The sequence below is a fragment of the Mobula birostris genome, chromosome 7 (assembly GCF_030028105.1).
Source record: "Mobula birostris isolate sMobBir1 chromosome 7, sMobBir1.hap1, whole genome shotgun sequence".
NCBI classification, from domain to species: domain Eukaryota; kingdom Metazoa; phylum Chordata; class Chondrichthyes; order Myliobatiformes; family Myliobatidae; genus Mobula; species Mobula birostris.
The window spans coordinates 22,964,989-22,977,552 of NC_092376.1; the positions used below are offsets into that span (position 1 = coordinate 22,964,989).

Consider the following 12,564-nt stretch of genomic DNA (forward strand, 5'->3'; position numbering starts at 1 on the left):
GCCTACTTACCATATTAATTGATGAAACTGGACCAATGCTGTTGACGTAGATATCTACATCTATTACAGTCGGTTTTCCTGTCAAAGAAGAAACAGAATATATATGTTAATGACAGCATTTGCTCATGTTCATGTCTATATTAGTTATACCAAATGGAAGAAAAATCTACGTTAGTGTGGGTACCTTTTTAAGGTATCAGAGCACCCCAAAGCTAAGAGCCAATACTAGAAGTATTTTTCACAATTAGCAATATTCATAACAAATATTATAGCCATAAAGGCATTGCAAAACAACATAACCAATAATGCAACTTTCTTGAAATTCAGTCATTGTTCAAAAATGGGAATCACAGCAGCAGACTATTGACAGAAAAATACCATTCATAATGCTTCTTTTAAAAAAGTATTGTCTACGGGTTAATTATTGGTAGAACAGCCAGGAGAGTGCATCAGTCTTCAAAATAAAATTGTGGGAACCATGAAGCCCATCTGAGAGATCCATCAGGACCTCATTTCAATGTTTCATCTCAAGGATCACAATTTATACTGTGGAGCACTCTTTCAATGCAAAAGTCAAACAATATTATTCCCTCATCTGCAGAATAAGATGCAAATTCAAGGCCTTTTTAAATAAGAAATCCACTGTGCAAATTTTACCTTAATAAAAATGAATATATATAATTGGAGTATCATGCATATGTATATGTCCTTGCATTTCAATGTACTGATACAAATTGAGGGTTTGTACTTTGAATATCATTTTCAAAGTATATTTTATATTTCAAATGGAAAACATTATTAAATTGGCTAGAGACAGCTTCAAGTTCCTTGGCATCAACATCTCAGTAGATCTGTTCTAGGCCCAACATATTGAAGCAATCATTAAGCAAGCACCCAAGCAGCTATACTTCATTAGGAGTTTGAAGAGATTTGGTCTGTAACCAAAGTCTTCAACAACTTGGAGAGCATTCTGACTGGTTGCATTACTGCCTGGTATGGGGGTTCCAATGTGCAGGACTGGGGAAAATAAAGCTGCAGAGGGCTGTAGACTCTGCCAGCTCCATCACGGGCACTAGTCACCCCCCTCCACCCCCATCATTGAGGACATCTTCAAAAGGCAGTGCTTCTAGAAGGCAGCATCCATAAATAAGGACCCTCACCATCCAAATAATGTCTCTTTCTCACTACTAACATCAAGGAGGAGATACAGGGGCTTGAAAGCATACCAACATTTTAGGATAATAAAGCTGATTCTGAATCTGATTCTGATATAAACCCCACCAGGAATTTGACCAAAGGAACTTTCAGATTCAAAGTGCTTTGCTGAATTTCACAGAACCATGGAACCGTGGAGTTGATCACTGCAGACACAGGTCATTCAGACCACCATGCTCATGTCAATCACTGGACTGATCTGTACTAGTCCCAATGATCTGCATTTCAGCAGTGGGCAATACCAGACTTGGATTTTGTCATCTTGAGCTTGGAAGAAAATAGAAATTAAATTCCCACTACTCTTTTTAGTTTCCAGGTGACTCATGTGCTGAGACACATTGAAAGCAGGGACACACATTTGACAATCTATCCCAAACCCTTCTCCAGTTGCCAGTACATTCCCCTCAAAATCACACACAGTCATACATGGACCTATGTCATTCCAACATAATACAGGGCCAGGTTTTTGGTTCCCTCCATGTCATGACAATCTTGGAACTACAGTGACCCAGGAAAGAGACCAAAATCATCATCTTCACGAAATACCACCAATAAATCCACATCTATAGATCACTCAAAGTTGATGTGCAAGTTGATAGGGCAGTTTGTTGGCCTTCATTGGTCAAGGTATTGAGTTGTAGAGCCGTGTGGTAATATTTTTTCTCTGCACCATAGTTGGTTGACCCACTGACATTTTATAGCATTTTCTGTTTTAATATCAGGTTTTCAACATCTGCAGTAGTTTACTTTTGAAAGATATTTATTGTGTTTAGTACAGGTAAGTGAAATAATTAGAAAATATTTCATATCTTGTTAAACAAAGTCAATGGCAAAGTACATACATATTATGATATACTACCTTAAGATTCATTTTCTTGCAGACATTTACAGGAAATTAAAGAAATACAATAGAATTTATGAAAAATTATACATAAAGACTTACAAACAATAGTGCAAATGAAGACAAATTGTGCAAAAAAAGTTGCTAAAATAAAGAAAATCTTTACAGTGGAATTCTGTATTTACATTGGATGAACTGCATTCCTGTGTGAAGGTTGACATTTTCTAAGTTGTTAAACTGTATTCAGTAGCTCTATTTCATTTGTAATTCTGATTTCAAAGTTCAAAGTACATCTATTATCAAAGGATGGACATGTCTCCAAATACTACCCTGAGATTCACATTTTCTTGAAGGCATTCACAGCAAGAGAATCAATGAGAAAGATTGACAACAAAACCAACGTGCAAAAGACAAACAGTGCAAATACAAAATAAAACAAACAAACAAACATACATACATACATACATACATAAATAAATAATGCTGTGATACAAGTTGAAGAGTCCTGGAAAGTGAGTCCATAGATTATGTTCAGTGATTAGTTCAGTGCTATAGTGAGTGAAGCTGTCCATCCTGGATCAGGAGCCTGATGGTTGAAGGGTAATAACTGTTCCTAACCTGGTGGTGTGGGACCCAAGGTCCCTGTACCTCTTTCCCAATGGCAGCAGTGAGAACAGAGCATAACCTGGATGGTAGGGCTCCTGAATAATGGATGCTGCTTTCTTGTGGCAGTGCTTTTTGTAAGATGTGCTCAATGATGGGGTAGGCTATTCCTGTGATAAACTGGGCTGTATCTGACATTTTTTGTAGTCTTTTCAATTTTTGGACACATTTCCATTGTGCTCCCATACCAGGCTGTGATGCATCCAGTCAAATACTTTTCCCTGTGCTTCTATAGACTTGTAACTGATGACAAGCCTATTGAAAATATTTAGTGGGTGGACTAACTCACGATACAGAACTGGATGGATTTTGTACATAGCGCTGTAAAGGAGGAACATTACTGTGTGAGAGTGTAGGAACTGAGGTTCTTACGCTTGTCAGCAATCTTTAAATGTGACTGAAACAATTATTATGGTACACATGATATGGATTATTCAGCTATTTGAAAGCTATTTAAATCCACATATGTATGTAATGGATAACCTTCAGAATTTGTCTTCTATGAACAACAAAGAGCATGATAAATCAAATCAACCAAAAATCTGCCTCATGGAGTCTTGAATTTGATTAACTATGTCAACAAGGATTTCTCCTCAGTTTGAATAATTAAGTCTTCACAAACACCCATCCTCATGAATTGAATTAGTTCACTCAAGCACTACTATGCAAAAAAAGTCAATTGCAGAATGTTTAACTTCTCCATAAAATTATTTTACCTCTGCAGCCATCTGAAATTTAGAAAGTTTAAATATAAACTAATGATGGAATAAATAATTTTCTATAATATCAGACTGAGATCGGGAACATACTTAACAGTGTACTTGGCCTTGACAATGTGAGCTCCGTTAAATTCAGTACATGCTGGAATAAATTAAACTCAACTCATCTACAGGCTTTTGAATAACAATTGCTTTGAAGTCACTTTATTACCAGACAACAAATGACTCCAAAATATTAATGAAATAAATGCTGTTTTCATATTTTTTATTATTATTTAGACTATAAGACATAGGAGCAGAATTAGACCATTTGGTTTAGTGAGTCTGCTCTGCCATTTGATCATGAATGATTTATCATTTCTCTCAACCCAATTCTCCTGCTTTCTCCCCATTATATCTGATGCCCTTCCAAATCAAGAACTTATCAACCTCCACTTTAAATATACCCAATGACTTTGCTTCTTCAGCCATCTACCGCAATGAGTTGCACATATTCCCCACCCTCTGGCTAAAGAAATTCTTCTCATCTGTTCTAAAGTGTTCTATCCTGAGGCTGTACCCTTTGATCCTTGACTCCTCTACTATCAGAAACACTCTCTTCATGTCGACTCTATCTAGGCCTTTCAATGTTCAGTAGTTTTCAGTGTGATCCCCCCCTCATTCTTCCAAACACCAGTTAGTACGGGCACAGAGCTATCAAATGCTCATCATACGTTAACACTTGCATTCCTGGGATTGTTTTCATGAACCTCTTCTGGGCCCTCTCCATGACAGCACATCCGTTCTTAGAAAAGGGGCCCAAAACTGCTCACAACAGTTCAAATGTGGGCTGACCACATGGACAAATGGACAAATAGGATAATAAATGATGAATTCATTATGTGAGATGGGAAGTGGGATTAGGATTACAGAAGTGATCTCACATATCTGGCTCAGGGAGAGAATAGCACAGTCAAAATTTATATGAGAAAGGGAGAGAGAGATAAAGTAGGAATTAACACATGTAGATTCTCAGCCAGCTTCAGAACAATCCACAAAGTTTCAAAATCAATTAATTACCTAGAAAACTTAGAATCTTACAGTGCCAGAGACCAGGTTCAATCCTGACAATGGACACTGATGCCTATGGCATAAAATAGGCTGGGAACTCCTGCTCTAGAAGGATGGAAGTAAGAAAGTATATGGATTTTAGATCAAGAAATAAATGATCACCATTGCTATGAACACTAAAGTTCACTGAAAGGAATGCCACATCAGCTTTACTCTTAAAAAAAACAAACTAGCTGCTTAAACAGTTTCCTCTAGATCAAAGGATCAGGGTTTCTTGCAATGAAATTGGAACATAAAGATGGAAAGATGAATGAGCTTTGTAAAAACATGGAAGTTGTATGTTCTCCCTGTAACTGCATGTATTCCCTCCTCGTCTTCTGGTTTCCATCCACATCACGAAGGTATGTAGGAGACTGAGGGGTGACCTTATGGAGGTGTAGTATATCACATTTGTTCATTCGTTATGTGCCGTGTTGTATGATGTGGACGATCATGGCCTTTCCATGACCATGGCATTTTTTTCTACAGAAGTTGTTTGCAACTTCTTCTGGGCAGTGCCTTTACAAGATGGATGACCCTCAGCCTTTATCCATACTCTTCAGAGATTGTCTGCCTGGCATCAGTGGTTGCATAACCAGATCTTGTGATATGCACCAGCTGCTCAGACAACCATCCACCACCTGCTCCCATGACTTCACAACAGGGGAGGAATGCCTTACATTCCTTTGCCAGAGACGCACCTCCAACCTACCACCCTAGTATATCACTAGCAAATTTGTAGATGATACAAAGCTGGGTGGCAGTGTGAAATGTCAGGAGGATGTTATGAGAATGCAGGGTGACTTGGACAGGCTGGTGAGTGGGCGGATGCATGGCAGATGCAGTTTAATGTGGATAAATGTGAGGTTATCCACTTTGGTGGTACGAACAGGAAGGCAGATTATTATCTAAATAGAGTCAAGTTAGGAAAAGGGGAAGTACAACGAGATCTAGGTGTTCTTGTACATCAGTCACTGAAAGCAAGCATGCAAGTACAGCAGGTAGTGAAGAAAGCTAATGGCATGCTGGCCTTCATAACAAGGGGAATTGAGCATAGGAGCAAAGAGGTCCTTCTGCAGCTGTACAAGGCCCTGGTGAGATCACACCTGGAGTATTGTGTGCAGTTTTAGTCTCCAAATTTGAGGAAGGACATTCTTGCTATTGAGGGAGTGCAGCGTAGGTTCACGAGGTTAATTCCCGGTATGACGGGACTGTCATATGTTGAAAGATTGGAGCGACTGGGCTTGTATACTCTGGAATTTAGAAGGATGAGAGGGGATCTTATTGAAACATATAAGATTATTAAGGGATTGGACATGCTGGAGGCAGGAAGCATGTTCCTGCTGATGGGTGAGTCCAGAACCAGAGGCCACAGTTTAAGAATAAGGGGTAGGCCATTTAGAACGGAGTTGAGGAAAAACTTTTTCACCCAGAGAGTGGTGGATATGTGGAATGCTCTGCCCCAGAAGGCAGTGGAAGCCAAGTCTCTGGGTGCTTTCAAGAAAGAGATGGATAGAGCTCCTAAAGATAGCGGAATCAAAGGTTATGGGGATAAGGCAGGAACTGGATACTGATTGTGGATGATCAGCCATGATCACAGTGAATGGCGGTGCTGGCTCGAAGGGCCGAATGGCCTACTCCTGCACCTATTGTCTATTGTCTATCATGAGGGGCATAAATAAGGTGGATACATCCTGGGAAGGGATTGATGAGAGAATAGGGAAAATAGAGAAAAGGGATTAATGTTGAGTTGGTATAAGGCTGATAGTCATTGTGGATTCAGTGGGCTGAATGGCCAGTTTCTGTGCTGTATCTCTTCATGACTCTGAGTGCAACCGTTCATATGTCAGGAAACATTGCAAACAATTAGTTACTGCAGTGTCTTATAAAATGTAAGGGATAAATGAACAACAGAACTGATTTAGAAAAATGGGTCAGCAGAAGAGATGGAAGACAATCTATTCTTTACTAACACAGAAGATTGAAAAGAAAATATCTGAATGAAGATTGGCTCCACTCAAATAATTGATGTAGATCATATCAGGATCCGATAGCATCCCACAATCACTAACTTACTTTGGAAATATACTGCTATTCTTTCATCTCCAACCTGAAACCCCTAACCCTAGGTATTATGGAAGAATTTCAGTGGAATGTAATCAGCACCTCTCTCAAGGACAACTGAGAATGGACAATAAACAACTGTAAAATTCATTCCAGAAATACATTAAAACAAATCCTGTAAGTCCATGCTTCCTCCAAGAATGGAAGGATACGGAAAAGCATGGCGTCCGGACTGTGCACTAGTATCAGGCCATCTCTTCGAAAAAAAAGAAAGCTATTGACAATAATATAACAACTAAACTCTATGTATAGAGTACACATCCTCCAGGAGGACTGCAACCTTATCACTGGGTTTGGAGGCATGCGTGCCTCAACGACCCGGAGAGTTATGTTGGCTGGAGTCAGGGCCTTGTGCTTTAGCTCTTTGAAGGGTCACCCATGCCAAACAAGTCAAAGAGTAGAGGCCAGACTAAGGGTAATCCACCATTCCTCCAGGTTCAGGAATTCAGCTACTAGTCATAGTCATACTTTATTGATCCCGGGGGAAATTGGTTTTCGTTACAGTTGCACCATAAATAATAAATAGTAATAGAACCATAAATAGTTAAATAGTAATATGTAAATTATGCCAGTAAATTATGAAATAGGTCCAGGACCAGCCTATTGGCTCAGGGTGTCTGACCCTCCAAGGGAGGAGTTGTAAAGTTTGATGGCCACAGGCAGGAATGACTTCCTATGACGCTCTGTGCTGCATCTCGGTGGAATGAGTCTCCGGCTGAATGTACTCCTGTGCCCACCCAGTACATTATGTAGTGGATGGGAGACATTGACCAAGATGGCATGTAACTTAGACAGCATTCTCTTTTCAGACACCACCGTGAGAGAGTCCAGTTCCATCTCCACAACATCACTGGCCTTACGAATGAGCTTGTTGATTCTGTTGGTGTCTGCTACCCTCAGCCTGCTGCCCCAGGGCCTTACAACCCAGACTGGTCAAAAAACAATTGTTACAGAAACAGCAATGAAGAATCCTTCCATACAGAGATGAAGGACCTTCATTGTCAGCAGCATAATGGGCAGTAATAATACACTAAAACAACAGGAATTCTGCAGATGCTGGAAATTCAAGCAACACACATAAAAGTTGCTAGTGAATGCAGCAGGCCAGGCAGCATCTCTAGGAAGAGGTGCACTACTCATGTATTTGATGTCAATTCAAATTATTTTACAAGGCTAAAGACCCTATCTCAGTGGTTTCCAAACTAGGGTCCACAGACCCCTCAGTTAATGGTAGGAGTTCACGGCATAAAATAGGTTGGGAACCCCTGCTCTAGAAGGAGGGAAGTAAGAAAGTATATGGATTTGAGATCAAGAAATAAATGATCATCATTGCTATGAACTCTAAAATTTACGGCATGGAATGCCACACTAGCATTGCTCTAAACAACAAAACAGCCCCCTTAAACTGTTTCCTCTAGATCAAAGGATCAGAGTTTCTCGCAATGAGATTGGAACATCAGGTGGAAAGATGAAAGCTTTGTGAGTAGCTGTAGGATACCTACAATTTAGCAAAGAAACTTGCCACAGTTTTGATCAGAGAAGCTAACTTTTTATGACTGTCGACTCTTCCACTCATGATTTAAAGCAGAGATGATTTATTTTAGGGATAGAGCATGGAGCAGGCCCTTCCAGGCTAACAAGCCACACTGCCCAGCAACCCACCTATTTAACCCTAGCCTAATCACAAGACGATTTAAAATGACCAATTAACCTACTGAACAGTGGTATGAACCTGGAGGAAACCCACTGGGTCATGAGGAGAATAATTCCTCACCCAATTACTGCGATTTTTGGGTTACCAATGATAGAATCAAATCATTTAACCTCTTCAGCTCGTTGGATGATTGCATTTCTTACTTTAATGGCTAGAAGATCCATTTTGCTGAATTGGAAAGAAATTAATCCTCCTACCACATTTCATTGGTTTTCTCAAACTATGCTGTGTTTAAATTTGGAAAAAAATAGAAGTGTTGTTTACGACCCCTCTATTAAATTCGAAAAGACTTGGAGGCCATTTATTCAACATTTTCATATGATGTAAGTCGACCATTTCCGAACTTATTTTATTTCTTTGTAATATTGGTTGAGAGGAACGGAGTCGTCGACACTAAGGTTTTCTCTTTTCTCCTTTCTTTTACGATGTTACAAAACAGCCCATGTCTTTTTTTTTAGTTTAGTTGATTAATTGTGTTTAGGTTAGTTTTTTGGGGGGGGGGGTATTTTTTTTCCTTTTTCATGTTTTTTTTTAGATATTTTTCTTTGTTTTATATTTTTCATTTGTATCCTATATGATTGAGAGTTTTATTATTTAAGTGCTATCTGGCTTTATAATCACTTATGCTAATTATAACAATGTATTCCCAATAACTTTGTACTACTACGATGTTATGTTTATTTTTATGAAACTAATAAAAAGATTGAAAAAGAAAGAAAGAGAATGATTTTGCAGTGGTTTGCCATTGCCTTCTTCTGGGCAGTGTCTTTACAAGATGGGTGAACCCCACCCCGCCAAGCCATTATCAATACTCTTCAGAGATTGTTTGCCTGGTGTTGTAGTCGCATAACCAGGACCTGTGATATGAGATGACTGACACCAGTTCCCATAACTGCACAGCAGGTGCTACACCTTGCCCCAGGAGGGAAGGAGTGCCTTAGATCTCACTTGCTAGAAACGCTTCTCTAATCCACGACCCTAGTACATCATGAGGGGCATAAATAGAGTGAATACACTCTGGGAAGGGGTTGATGAGAGAATAAGGTAAATAGAGAGAAGCGATTAATACTGGATTAGTGCAAGGCTGATGGTCATTATGGATTCACTGGGCTGAATGGCCAGTTTCTCTGCTATATTTCATCATAACTCTCTGAGTGCAATCTCTCGTATATCAGGAAATGCAGCAAACAATTAGTAACTGCAATCGGCCTGATAGAGAGCGCCCAAAATTGATCTGGAATTCTGACACGCCGAGCTATAATAGTGTCAAACTAATCGCTGCAATCCTTTTTCCATGGAAGTGATGTCCTAATTGAATTTTACCTTCCTTTTTTGCCATGCTTCTACAGTTTAACTCCAGTTTCCAGTGAGATGTGTAATTTGTTCTAATGAATTGAGTGAAAGAATTTAAAATAAAATGGTCCTCGGTAGTCCTTATTGAATTGCCTATGGTTCTGATAGGATTTCTTCATAAAAGCATCTTTTGAAAATAACTAACTTTTGTGTGCATTAATTATATTTTATACTAAATGACTGTAATTTCTGTCAATTTCCCTTTGAACAGTTTGTTCAGTCATTTTTTAGTCAAGTCCAACTCTTCGTGACCTCATGGACCATAGGGTTCATAGGATTTTCAATAGACAATAGACAATAGATGCAGGAGTAGGCCATTCAGCCCTTCGAGCCAGCATCGCCATTCACAGTGATCATGGCTGATTATCCACTATCAGTATCCAGTTCCTGCCTTATCCCCATAACCTTTGATTCCGCTATCTTTAAGAGCTCTATCCATCTCTTTTTTGAAAGCATACAGAGACTTTGGCTCCACAGCCTTCTGGGGCAGAGCATTCCACATATCCACCATTCTCTGCGTGAAAAATTTTTTCCTCAACTCCGTTCTAAATGGCCTACCCCTAATTCTTAAACTGTGGCCTCTGGTTCTGGACTCACCCATCAGCGGGAACATGCTGCCTGCAGTGTGTCCAATCCCTTAATAATCTTATATGTTTCAATCAAATCCCCTCTCAGCCTTCTAAATTCCAGAGTATACAAGCCGAGTTGCTCCAATCTTTTGACATATGACAGTCCTGCCGTCCTGGGAATTAACCTTGTGAACCTATGCTGCACTCCCTCAATAGCAAGAATATCCTTCCTCAAATTTGGAGACCAAAACTGCACACAGTACTCCAGGTGTGGTCTAGGGCCCTGTACAGCTGCAGAAGGACCTCTTTGCTCTTATACTCAATTCCCCTTGTTAAGAAGGCCAGCATGCCATTAGTTTTCTTCACTGCCTGCTGTACTTGCATGCTTGCTTTCAGTGACTGATGTACAAGAACACCTAGATCTCATTGTGTTTTTCCTTTTCCTAACTTGACTCCATTTAGATAATAATCTGCCTTCCCGTTCTTACCACCAAAGTGGATAACCTCACATTTATCCACATTAAACTACATCTGCCATGCATCTGCCCTCTCACTCAGCCTGTCCAAGTCACTCTGCATTCTCATAACATCCTCCTCACATTTCACACTGCCACCCAGCTTTGGGTCATCGGCAAATTTGCTAATGTTACTTTTAATTCCCTCATCTAAATCATTAATATATATTGTAAATAGCTGCAGTCCCAGCACTGAACCCTGCGGTACCCCACTGGTCACCGGCTGCCTTTCCGAAAGGGACCATTAATCAGTACTCTTTGTTTTCTGTCAGCTAGCCAATTTTCAATCCATGTCAGTACTCTGCCCCCAATACCATGTGCCCTAATTTTGCCCACTAATCTCCTATGTGTGACTTTATCAAAGGCTTTCTGAAAGTTCAGGTACACTACATCCACTGGCTCTCCCTTGTCCATTTTCATAGTTACATCCTCAAAAAATTCCAGAAGATTAGTCAAGCACGATTTCCCCTTCGTAAATCCATGCTGACTCAGACCAATCCTGTTACTACCATCCAGGTGTGTCGTAATTTCATCTTTTATAATTGACTCCAGCATCTTTCCCACCACCGACGTCAGGCTAACCGGTCTATAATTCCCTGTTTTCTCTCTTCCTCCCTTCTTGAAGAGAGGGACAACATTAGCCACCCTCCAATCCACAGGAACTGATCCTGAATCTATAGAACATTGGAAAATGATTACCAATGCGTCCACGATTTCTAAAGCCACCTCCTTAAGTATCCTGGGATGCAGACCATCAGGTCCCGGGAACTTATCAACCTTCAGACCCAACAGCCTATCCAACACCATTTCCTGCCTAATATAAATTTCCTTCAATTCATCCATTACCCTAGGTCCTTTGGCCACTATTACATCTGGGAGATTGTTTGTGTCTTCCCTAGTGAAGACAGATCCAAAGTACCTGTTCAACTTGTCTGCCATTTCCTTGTTCCCCATAGTAAATTCACCGGCTTCTGTCTTCAAGGGCCCAATTTTGGTCTTAACTATTTTTTTCCTTTTCACATACCTAAAGAAGCTTTTACTATCCTCCCTTATATTCTTGGCTAGTTTACCTTCATACCTCATTTTTTCTCCGCATATTGCCTTTTTAGTTACCTTCGCGACAGTGAGAGTAGGAATGCGATGAGGTGGAGGATAAATGCGTGGCTGAGGGATTGGAGCAGGAGGCAGGGATTCAAGTTTTTGAATCATTGGGACCTCTTTTGGCGCAGGCGTGACCTGTACAAAAAGGACGGGTTACACTTGAATGTAACCAATATCCTGGCAGGGAGATTAGCGGGGGCTACTGAGGTGACTTTAAACTAGAATGGTAGGGGGTGGGAATCAAATTAAAGAGGCTAGGCGTGAGGAGGTTAGTTCACAACATGGGGATGAGAACCAGTGCAGAGAGACAGAGGGGTGTAAAGTGAGGGTAGAAGCAAAAAGTACTAAGGAGAAAAGTAAGAGTGGCAGGCCGACAAATCCAGGGCAAGCATTAAAAAGGGCCACTTTTCAGCATAATTGTATAAGGGCTAAGAGAGTTGTAAAAGAGCGCCTGAAGGCTTTGTGTGTCAATGCAAGGAGCATTCGTAATAAGGTGGATGAATTGAAAGTGCAGATTGTTATTAATGATTATGATATAGTTGGGATCACAGAGACATGGCTCCAGGGTGACTAGGGATGGGAGCTTAACGTTCAAGGATATTCAATATTCAGGAGGGATAGACATGAAGGAAGGGGAGGTGGGGTGGTGTTGCTGGTTAAA

The 12,564-nt window shown here is 40.2% G+C and overlaps 1 protein-coding gene across 1 annotated transcript in view; it reads right to left on the reverse strand.

The window, feature by feature from the left end:
- Positions 1-12,564, reverse strand: part of gabrg3 (gamma-aminobutyric acid type A receptor subunit gamma3) — a 775,666-nt gene that overhangs the window by 746,669 nt on the left and 16,433 nt on the right. Inside the window, exon 3 of the mRNA XM_072264242.1 lies at positions 11-78. Within this exon, the coding sequence (XP_072120343.1) occupies positions 11-78 (68 nt within the window). The remainder of the gene's footprint in view (positions 1-10; positions 79-12,564) is intronic.